This window comes from Neophocaena asiaeorientalis, unplaced genomic scaffold (genome assembly GCF_003031525.2).
Source record: "Neophocaena asiaeorientalis asiaeorientalis breed wild unplaced genomic scaffold, Neophocaena_asiaeorientalis_V1.1 scaffold57, whole genome shotgun sequence".
NCBI classification, from domain to species: Eukaryota; Metazoa; Chordata; class Mammalia; order Artiodactyla; family Phocoenidae; genus Neophocaena; species Neophocaena asiaeorientalis.
In genome coordinates this window covers 2,005,888-2,017,169 of record NW_020172731.1, presented here as the reverse complement: position 1 = coordinate 2,017,169, position 11,282 = coordinate 2,005,888, and the positions used below count along the sequence as shown (strand labels likewise).

Sequence of the window (11,282 nt, the reverse complement as noted above, 5' to 3'; positions counted from 1 at the left end):
CCGCCGCCGCAGCCAAAAGCCCCGGGCTTCCTGCAGCCGCCGCCGCTGCGCCAGCCCAGGACGGCCCCGCCGCCAGGGGCCCAGTGCGAGGTCCCCGCCGGCCCCCAGAGGCCTCCCCGGCCCGGGGCGCTCCCAGGTACGGAGCCGCTCTAGGGGACCCCGTCCTCCTGGGCCAAACGCTCCCCCACGGCCCTACGCGCGCGGGCGAGGGCGGCGCTCTGTCTCGTCTTTCCTCCCGGTTCCCCGAAAGCATTCCCCGAGGGGCCCGGTTGTTACGGGGTGGGGACGGGCCCGGAACGGGGTTTGGAAGGTGGCCGCTGGAATCCTTTGTGCGCCCGGGCTGGGGGAGGGGTCCGGTGCGTGGTCTCCTGAGTTCTGTTGTCCCGGGAGGAAGTAAAAATCGCCTCCCCCTCCCCAGCCCCCGAGAGGGAGGCCTTAGGCGGGCAACCATCTCTTTTTAACCGACTTTAAAAAGAAAAAAAAAAAGGAAAAATAAGCCCTCAAATGTTTATTCAGGAAGCAGGTCTGTTCATAAATGAGCTAAAGCAAGTCTATTGTTCCTTTTTGTAGGCTCTCTGCGCATATCCTGGCGATAACCTTAAATTTCGTGAGGGTTCTTGTTTGACTTAAAAACCATCCCTGCTCAGATGGCTTCTCAGTGTACAGTAAGTTGTTATACAAGGGAATGAACGCATCTAACACCGATTTTTTTTTTCCTTTCTCAGAACAAACGAGGCCCCTGAGAGCTCCACCTAGTTCGCAGGATAATAGCCCACAGCAGAATTCGGAGTCAACAATGGCTAAACCCCAGGTGGTTGCAGCTCCTGTGTTAATGTCTAAGCTGTCCGTGAACGCCCCTGAATTTTACCCATCAAGTTATTCTTCTAATTATACAGTAAGTACACTTTTACTGCAACTCTAGGTTAATATTATTGGAATAATACGGTTATTGCATCATTTATCAGTATACTGGTGTGCTTTCTATACCACACATAAAACATTGTATGAATTTCTTGAAATCATGAAACAAAATTGATTCAAGAATGTATTTTGTAGTTATTATATTCAAGAGATCAGAATGTAAGCTTAAGAGTAGACAATCTTGTCTATTTTGTTTCCTGCTGTATTTCCAGCATCTATAGACTATCTCTAGGCTAATAAATTTAAGGTGGTCAAGGACATCTTCAGTCTATGAAACTAAAGTCTGTGTCCTGACTTTATGGACAACCTATAGAATAGTGGCCTGGCAAAGTTAATTTTTGATTTTAGTAGGACAGCTGAATATTCATTGGTAGCTTTAGGGTAAATTATCAGTGGTTTTGCTGCAGACTAATTCAGGTAGGTTTTTGAATGTTGAGAAATACACATCTGGGCTCTGTTATGTTAAAATAGAAGTGTTTCTGGTTCTAATTAACAGTTATGTAGAAATGTAGGGAGTTTTGATGAAGTGTTTTAAACTTTTGATAAAGTGTTTTAAACTTTCAGAGTCATCTTTGTCAATAACGTAAGAATTTTAGAAATTGATCACACTTAAATGGCAGGAAAAAACACCAAGCACTATTGGGATATATAGAAAGGAATTTGTTGTGCTATGTAAATGCATAGCGATTAATTATAGATAAGCAGGGCAGGGCCCATTCTGGATTGAAGAAATGATAATACTTTAGCATAAGTCCTATTTTTCCAGTCTTCATTTTTTGACATGTAATATACAGAATAGTGTACATTAAGTTATCAACACCCCCAAAGCCCGCTCTGTCCCCTTCTAATCGTTACTGCTCTCCAAAGGTAACCGCTATTTTGCTTGAACAATAGTTTTGCCTCTGTTCAAAGTTCATATAAATGGAGTCATATAAAATATATTTTTCTTTCATTCAATATCAAAAGTAATCCATATTGTAGCATGTAATTGGAGGTGACTAATTCTCATAGCATTCCATTGTGTGAATATTTGTCTGTTGATGAGCACTTGGGTAGCTTTCAGTTTGGGGCTTGTACGATTAGGGCTGCTATTCTTGTCCATGCCTTGGTGGACATTTGCCCTTGTTTCTGTTTGGTATATACCTAGGAGTGGAGTTGTTGGGACTCAAGGTAGCCAGCTTTAGTAGAGACTGCCAAATATTTTTCCAAAGAGACTGTTCCAATGTATGCATTGAGTACTGTTTGGTTTCCAGTCGCTTTAATTCCTTGTCAGCACTAGGTATTTGCTATTTAAGTTTAGCCATTCTGGTGGATGGGTGTTAGTTTTTTAATTTGAATGTACCTGATCCACTAATGGTGGCACACCTTTTTTTGTTACTTTTGGGGCGAGAATGGGGGGACTTGACTTTCATATTTGATAGAAAGCATGGGAAAGCTTTATTCCATATTTTAGAAACTTCATGCATCTTAGACTGCATTAAGAAGAACCTTGGGGCTGGAGGGGAAAAGTATAGGCATAGTAGGAAGAGCAATTGATTTGGGGTGGAATGGGCCATCAATCAGGTAAAGTAGAAATGAGAGCAGCTGGATTCTTGCCCCAAAACTGTATTTGGCTTAGAGAAGAAAGGAACCATTGGAGAGCTGTGAGTAGTTGAATAACTCTTAAGGATACTTACCTTAAGAACCACAAATGTTCCTCATTTGTTTGTCTTCCTATTGATTTGGGCTATCTTAAGGTGGGAGGGATGCAATTTTTTTTTTTGCAGTTCTTTACCAACTAGTTTTATACATAGTTCAAGTGATTCCTGAGAGCAGTGTGTTGAGCCATGTTAGTCCACCTCCTTTGAGCCACGGCCATCTTTTAGGCGCTCCTTGGTCTCCTCAGCTCCTGCTGCACTCATTTTGCCAGAAAAGATTGCAGACTGGAAGCCTGTGGCTCACGTGTACCCTGCAGGTGTGTCTTTTTTGGCCCTGAGTATTTTTAAAAGGGGCTTTATAATTTACCGGTACTTAAATTAGATATTGCAAATCTGAATTTTTTGGTTTCTCTTGAAATCCATAAGATGTGGCCGTACTGGACTGCTGTTTTGATAGAGCAGAGTTGGCTGGAGCTGAATAGAGGCAGCCCCTTTATATAGAATGTGTAAGCTGTAATTTGCTCACTGGCTTACTTCATTTGCCTGTAATCCACCTGGATTCTATAGGCATTCAAGCTTGCTACCCCTGCCCTGATATATTTTCGGGCCTTACCCTTTTACCCTCTGTCAAAGCTAGGAGTTTTTCTCAATCCAGTTAGTCACAGAACAGCAAAATCCTTGTTTTTCCCAAGTCTCAGGATAAAATCTGGTTATGAGAGAAACTTTTCCTTGTAGTAACCGTAATCCAAAGTCACTCACTCATTAAGAAATAGTTGAGGGCTTCCCTGGTGGCACAGTGGTTAAGAATCTGCCTGCCAATGCAGGGGATGCGGGTTTGAGCCCTGGTCGAGGAAGATCCCGTATGCCATGGAGCAACTAAGCCCATGTGCCACAACTACTGAGCCTGTGCTCCAGAGCCCGTGAGCCACAACTGCTGAAGCCCGCGCGCCTAGAGCCCGTGCTGGGAAACAAAGAGGAGCCTCCACAACGAGAAGCCCACACACTGCAATGAAGAGTAATGCCCACTCGCCGCAACTAGAGAAAGCCTGCGTGCGGCAATGAAGACCCAACGCAGCCAAAAATAAAATAAAATAAAAGTCGAATGCTTACCACAAGTCAGGGGCTGGGGATACAGCAGTGGATAAAATGGACAAAAATTCTTGTCTTTGTAGAGCCTCTATTCTAGTGGTCTCCTAGCTGGGTTTCCAGAAGTTCCTTGAGTCTGCTTTTGTTACACACATGAGAAGCTGTTTGCCTGGTATCATTGAGCTGGATCTGCTCTCAAAAGTGCATGCTTTTTAAATTTTTTCTGATAGTCTTTTGCTGTGCTTTCATAACCCTTCTAAAACTCCAAGCCCTTTTATCTTCAATCCTTCCTCTAATCCCACTGCTAGAATTTTACTGCTTACCATGCCTTCTTACCAATGAGTTGCTGTATCCATCTATTCCTGGCCATTGCTTCTTCTCAGGTAAGCCATTACATCTTGAATATTTAATCACGGTTCACTTACGAGAACCAAAAATTCCACACAGGAGTTGATAAAGCATTTATTAAGAGACAACCCCACCCCACCCCACCCCCACGGGCACAAAAAAATCCCAGCTTTTGCTAAGAACATCCTCCTTCAACTTACTGCCCAGTTTTTCTTCTGCCTTTCAATAGTGATGTTCTCCAAAATGAAAAATTATTCACTGTTGGTACTACTTTACTTCTCACTGACCGTTCAAACCTCTGCAGACTGATCCTCTTAATTGTACTGATATTATTTTTGTGACAGATGCTGATGTTGTTTGGGTTTTAAAATCTATCGTCCTCTTAAACCTCATCTAAATAGACTTTGTTGACCACAGTGTGATCTATAAGGTTTAATTCCCAGTGTGGGTCCTGTTCTAGGTGCCAAGGGTACCTTTTCAGCCTTTCAGGATTTCTTCCTTTTTATAAAAACTGAATATTTAAGATACTAATATACTCAGGTTTTTTCTCTGTGTGCATAGTTCTGATTCCTAAGACTCTGCAACCATCATTCTCTCAGATTTTAACCAATGACATTCTGTAGCATTTGCTATTATGAGCCCCTCTCCTCATTTACCTTTTCCTTTGGCTTCTGTGGCAGTACTTCGTCCTCCCAACTTTGAGACCATTCCTCCTTCCCTCAGACTGCAGGCTCTGAGGTTCTGTCTTTTGTCTGTTTTATTACCTCCCTTAGTGATACTAGAATCCCCTAGAATCTGACCATCACCAACCTGCCTGTTGATAACTCGGGAATCTAATTCTTCCTCTTAACTCCAGGCTTGTGTTTCCATTTGTCTTGACCTTTTCTGAGGATCTCACATTCAAACTCAAGAACGAAAAAGAATTTATCTTTTGCAAACCTCTTCTTATACTTTTATATTCTAACTAGCTGCTCAGGCTAAAAGCTTGTGGTGTATTGACTCACTTTCCTCTTTCACACTCTTGCCCGCTTCCAATCAAGTTAACTAAAATAGTCTCGACTATTCCACCTAAGTGATCATTTCCTTTTGTCCCACTGCTTTGGATTAGGTTCTCATCTCTTGACAGTGTATTCAAAGTACCTACTGGGAAGTGAGTTTTCTTTTTTGTTTTTGTTGTTTTTTTTTTTTAATTAATAGACTGTTTTTTAGAGCAGCTTTAGATTCACAGCACAGCTGATTGGTGAGTACAGAGAGTTCCCATATACCCCTATCCCCCCATATGTACCGCCTCCCCCGGAAGTGAGTTTTCTAGTTGATGTCCCTCCTAACCTCTTGTCACAGAACTCTTTCTAAGAATAATAAAACTTAAATATTCCTCTGCTTGGAAGCCATTTGACTTCACATTGAAGACTGAAGAAATGTATACTTTAAAAAATCTGGTATTAGAGAACTAATACAAGCTTTAATTCAAACACATTGGAGTGCTTATCTGTTCAGAATACTGTGTCTCCCTTTTTGCTTGAAACAACAGGCCCTGAATCCCCTTTTCACCTTTTTTCAGAACAGCTCTACTTTCCCACTTCAAATTCTCTTAAAAGAGTTATGCTTATTTGGAAAAAAAAAGACTGAAATCAGTGTTCTAAACTGCATTTGCCACAATGAATGACGTTTGATAGGAACAGTTAAGAAATCAGTACCATCAACTGGGACCTGTAGACTTCCTGCTTTTCATTGTCATTAATAGTAGGATACTACAAATCTGTAAAACTCTAAACTGTATATCAGAAACTTAAACTAGTTTTTAATTGTAAAATTCACACGTTTGTGGTTAACATTAAGTAATTATTTAATATACATGCATTTATAATGCTTAACTGCTTTCACAATTTCATAATAATGGGTCTGTATTTATAACATAAATGTTTCCTCACTCCAGATGTAACTACTATTATCCCTTGTCTATCTTCCCAGAAATTTTTATTGGCTGTAAGTCTCTCTAAAAATTAAATAATACTAAAATATGGTTCTGTGTTCTTTTAATTAAAAGGTTGGGAACTACTTAAAGGTGATAGTGGTATATTTAAAAAAAATTGTATTGGAGTATAGTTAATTTACAATGTTGTGTTAGTTTCAGCAAAGTGAATCAGTTATACATATATCCACTCTTTTTTAGATTCTTTTCCCATATAGGTCATTACAGAGTATTGAGTAGAGTTCCTTTTGGTATACAGTAGGTCCTTATTAGTTATCTGTTTTATATATAGTAGTGTGTATATGTCAGTCCCATTCTCTCAGTTTATCCCTTCTCCCTCCTTTCCTCCCTGGTAGCCATAAGTTTGTTTTCTACATCTGTGACTCCATTTCTATTTTGTGAATATGTTCATTTGTGTCATTTTTTTTAGATTCCACATGTAAGTGATATCATATGATCTTTGTCTTTCTCTGTCTGACTGACTTCACTTAGTATGATAATCTCTAGGTCCATCCATGTTGCTTCAAATAGCATTATTTCATTCTTTTTTATGGCTGAGTAATATTCCGTTATATATAAGTACCACATCTTCTTTATCCATTCATCTGTCGACGGGCATTTAGGTTGCTTCTGTACCTTGGCTATTGTAAATAATGTTGCTATGAACATTGGGGTGGTAGTGATAGATATTAATTGGAAACTGTTGCTACTATCAAGATTGGCTGGAAACTTGGACATAGCAAGTCTCCTACCACTGTACACTATGATATTTTATAGTCATTTAACTATATATTTATTTCCATGTCCTTGGGGATTGACAGATGACAAACTTCATTTTTCAATATAGAAATTGTCAAATATCTACAAGGATAGAGAATGGTATAATGAATGCCTATGGCCTCAATAGTTAGCTACAGGTGGCCATTCTTGTTTCTATATCTCTGGTCCCTCTCCCCCTCCCATTTTGAAACAAATCCTGGATCTTATTGTATCTATAAATCTTAATTTTGATCTTGGTATTATAATGAAATGTTGGTTTAAACTTTATTTCTCAGCCATCTTGTAAATCTACCAGAGGTGAGAAGACAATTCTCTACCCAGCGAGATGAAGCCCTTCTATTATAACATTTTGGCTATTGGGCAAGGAAGAAGTGGACTTAACTTTTTGAAGAAAATAACACATTTTATCAGGTTAAGGATTCTTAAAAATATAATTTGAGCTACAGACATCCCAACTCAAAGCTGCTTCATGTTTTTTTAGCCAGTTGCATGGATTAATTTTTTTTAACCTTTTGATCTATAGGAATCCTATGAGGATGGTTGTGAGGATTATCCCACTTTGTCAGAATATGTTCAGGATTTTTTGAATCATCTTACAGAGCAGCCTGGCAGTTTTGAAACTGAAATTGAACAGTTTGCAGAGACACTGAATGGCTGGGTTACAACAGATGATGCTTTGCAAGAACTTGTGGAACTCATCTATCAACAGGTAGGTTGGCTAATAGCATGGAGCAATCACTGGATAGCTTCCTTGATGCCCAGAGGTGGTGGCTGCTCCTTGAGGGAGGCCAGGTACGTGTTCACCAGCCTCCACACTCCTTGACTCTATGGTTCATGAGAGCTTTTAAGTCTCTATTGTACAGAATTTCTGTAATTAGGGATCCAGAACTAGAGCCAGACTGCAAATTTTCCTGTGTAGCCAAGGCTCTGTACAGGCAGTTGGAAGGAGCTTTGGACACTTCTGAGGCCACTACATGAGTATCATGCCTTTTTTCCAAACCCCTGTTTTATAAGGATCTGCCATTATTGGAGTAGGGGAGAAAAAAAGTCATGGGAGAACTTTTTTGCCTCACAAATAATTCTTTATTTAAAAAAAAAAAAAAGGACCACAAAACACCTTGATTTAAGTCTTAACATTTCTGCTTGTCTTTAAAAATTTCAAGGATTTACATCTCAACTCCTTTAAAAAAATCTAATGTCAGCCTAGGTTGTTCACACAAAGTTTAGTTTTAATTCTAGCATATTGGTCATTGACACATTAATGCTATTTTAAGGGGGAAAAAATAGACAACACTCAATTTTGAAGACAAATTTAAGGTCATTGAGGAGACTGGCCAAAAACAGAGTAGGAGATAAATGCCACCAAAGGTTATATTTCTGTTTCAGTCATTGCTGAAAGAGCAGCTCAAACTTGGAATATATGTGAGGGTGACTTATGATAGCAGGTTGTTTTTTGTGTGTTTTCTTAATCCTACCTCGTGTTTCATTTGACTACTTTTCCAGTTTGTTCTGGATTGTTACTGGACCTCAGTATTACCTGGCCAACTCTTAGATTTTTGAAAATGCCTGAGGTTTTAGGAAGATAGATCTGCTCTATTTGTCCTGATTCCTACTTTTGCCATCTAAATGGATTAAAAAGGAATATTAGATAAGAAAATGGAAGAATTTTACTGTTTTTTTTTTGCTTTTCTGGCTGTATTTAGTTTCAGCTCTTCAGTAGGCTGCTTGATTATAGTTCTTATATCAGAATTATATTATTATAGTTCTTATTATGCTCATATTATATCAGGGTTGGTTAGAAAGGCTCTAACCTAACAAACTACAATTTCTGTGATTGTCTCAAAGCCAATGCTTCAAATATTTTAAGTTCTACCATTTTATGGTCAGTGATATAGATTTACCAACAGTAAAAAAAAAAAAAAAACAAAAAAAACCCAGATTAAACCTACATACTCAATTTTGATTCCTCACCAAATACTACTATAAAATGACAGTGTGGGGATTTTAGAACACCAAAAGCCCATAAGGACTTATATGGCGAAAGGAGATAGAAGTACCCATTTTGGAGACAAGAACGCAGATGGGTGAGTGGTAACTGACCTGGCGGATTTTTTTAAAAGTTGAATTCCAAGCCAGTGGGGAAAGTCGAGAATCGCCCTGATTTATGATGCAGAATCTCCAAAAAGGTTCTAGGATAAGGATGGAATGAGGCTGAAAAGATTGCTTGAAAATCTAAAAAAATTAGACTGTCTAGATCTTTTTGCACTGAGTAACCAGTTTGAAGTTTTATCATAATCCTTCTTGAAGTTATTGAAGGAGGTACTCCACCAAAAGGACGATTTAAGGATGAAGACATGGGAACTAGGAAACAGGGTATTTTACAGGAGAGGCTAAGTGAATCATCCAGATGATGGTGAAGGGAGATCCCAAGATAGTAGCCATGCACATAGTAGGCCTAGAGGTACAAGGCTTCACTGGAATCGGGCAGGATGCTCCAGGAGAGACTTCCCTGGTAAGATGAGCACACTCCCTTATGTTTGAAGATATTAAGAAGAAAAAACTAATGAGAAGTCAGTGAGAAATATATTTAAAAAGTAGAAAAAATTAAGTCTAGGGAAAACAAGGTTGTTCAAGAGAGGAGAAATCAGCATAATACATGGTACAACTGTAAAGGGAAACACAAAACTATTTTAAAAAATCACAGTGTATCTACAGTTATACCATAGTGGAATGAAGTAAGGTTAAACAGGGTGAAAAGTAAATGCTCATCTTCCTTCGTGGGGAGCTAGTAAGAAATGGCTAAACTCAAATCATGGAGCATGGAGATACGGAGGTTAAAACCTTTTCAGCTGAAAGAATTGAAAGTGGTTGTCTATGGAAGTAAAATTGAGGTATAGCAGGGAGGCAGGAAACTTTAATGACCAGCCTTGTTGTCTTTAAATTTACTTTAAATTTTAAAAGTAAAGGAAAACAGGCAATGCCAATAATGGGAAAAGTATAAATTTTGAATTTCAAGTCTTCTGGGGTACCAGATACACATACATGAATGTCAGGAGAAATCAATCTTTCTTCCTTGCTGAGAAATGTACAGGGTCCTGTGTGAGCAAGGAAATAATTAGAAATAAAAAGTTCTAACTATAAAGTACTTACTCCATGCCGGGCAATGCTAAACACTTGACCTGTAGTTAACTCATTTAATCCTCAGTGGTTGCAAGGTATTACTCTTATCCCCATTTTATACATAGCTTAACAGAGGTTAAATGACTTGTCTAAGGTTGCACATGAGTAAGTAGACCCAACATAGGATTGGAGGGGCATCAGGCCATTTGTTAGATCTAGACTCTGGTAAACTACTACCTTTGTGGGATTGGCCAAGTCCCTTAACCTCTTAATGTGTGTGTTCTACTGTTCTTTAAAAACTGCAGTGAAAGTTAAACTTCCTGAGTACTTCTTTGGCTATGTCACACAGTCTTTGATACTCAGTGTTTTTCCCCTGTCTTCTTATTAAAAATAGCTTATTTCTTTTGATTTCCTCTTTTATTACCCCAAGTGTTTGGAGTGTTGTTGAAGTGTTAATCTTTTGCATCAGGTACCGTTAATTACCTCTTTAGGAATCAAGAAACTGAAGCTCAGGGAGGTTTAGAGATATCCAGGGTCACAAAACAGGCCTGGGATTCTTGTTCTGGACTGCTAGATGCCAAAGTTGGTGCCATCCTATTCCTGAGAAATGCCACAGATCATTAGTTTGGCAAATATACTTCATAATTGGCACTATGCAACTGGGTACATGTACATATTTTGTGCAAAAATTAGTTGGTGTAAAGAGAGATTTATCTCTTTGCTTTCTGCTAACCTCGGGTAAATGGTGGGGAGAGCTTACCTTAATGTTTTTCTTTGTACTTATTCTGGTTCTTGGTGTAAGGTTGGGAGGGAGAGTTAATATCCTTATGCCTAACAATTACAAATGACTTGTACATTTTTCTGTATAGTTTTGGGGGCAGGAATGTTTTTCCTCTTTAGAATATTGCTGTTAAGTGTTTGCATTAATAACTTGATGTGTCTGTGTCATATAAAACTTTTTTCTTTTTGAAAGGCCACATCTATCCCAAATTTCTCTTACATGGGAGCTCGCCTCTGTAATTACCTGTCCCATCATCTGACAATTAGCCCACAGAGTGGCAACTTCCGCCAATTGCTACTTCAAAGGTTAGTGTGTATATATGAAATTAAAGGAAAACTACTTCTAAATGTACTAGAATTTGACCATTCTTCTTTGCTAAAGACTGTTCTTTATAGAAAGTTGCAGGGGAGAATAGGGCAACCATTCTTTTTTTTTCTTTCTTTTTAAAATTTTTATTTTATTTTTTATTTTTGGCTGCATTGGATCTTCGTTGCTGTGCAGGGGCTTTCTCTAGTTGCAGTGAGCAAGGGCTACTATTTGTTGTGAGCGGGCTTCTCATTGCAGTGGCTTCTCTTGTTGTGGAGCACGGGCTCTAGGCACGCAGGCTTCAGTAGTTGCAGCTCGTGGGCTCAGTATT

General features: G+C 39.2%; 1 protein-coding gene across 2 annotated transcripts in view; it reads left to right on the top strand.

Annotated features, from left to right (window-relative positions):
• PAIP1 (poly(A) binding protein interacting protein 1) overlaps positions 1–11,282 on the top strand; it is a 29,195-nt gene that overhangs the window by 356 nt on the left and 17,557 nt on the right. The window contains exons 1-4 of one of the 2 annotated variants that reach the window (XM_024740356.1): positions 7–136; positions 726–895; positions 7,268–7,453; positions 10,838–10,950. In XM_024740356.1, coding sequence (XP_024596124.1) covers positions 797–895; positions 7,268–7,453; positions 10,838–10,950 — 398 coding nt within the window. In that variant the 5' untranslated portion in view covers positions 7–136; positions 726–796. Of the gene's footprint in view, positions 1–6; positions 137–725; positions 896–7,267; positions 7,454–10,837; positions 10,951–11,282 lie in introns of those variants that run through there. The other variant, XM_024740355.1, reaches the window with a different exon arrangement.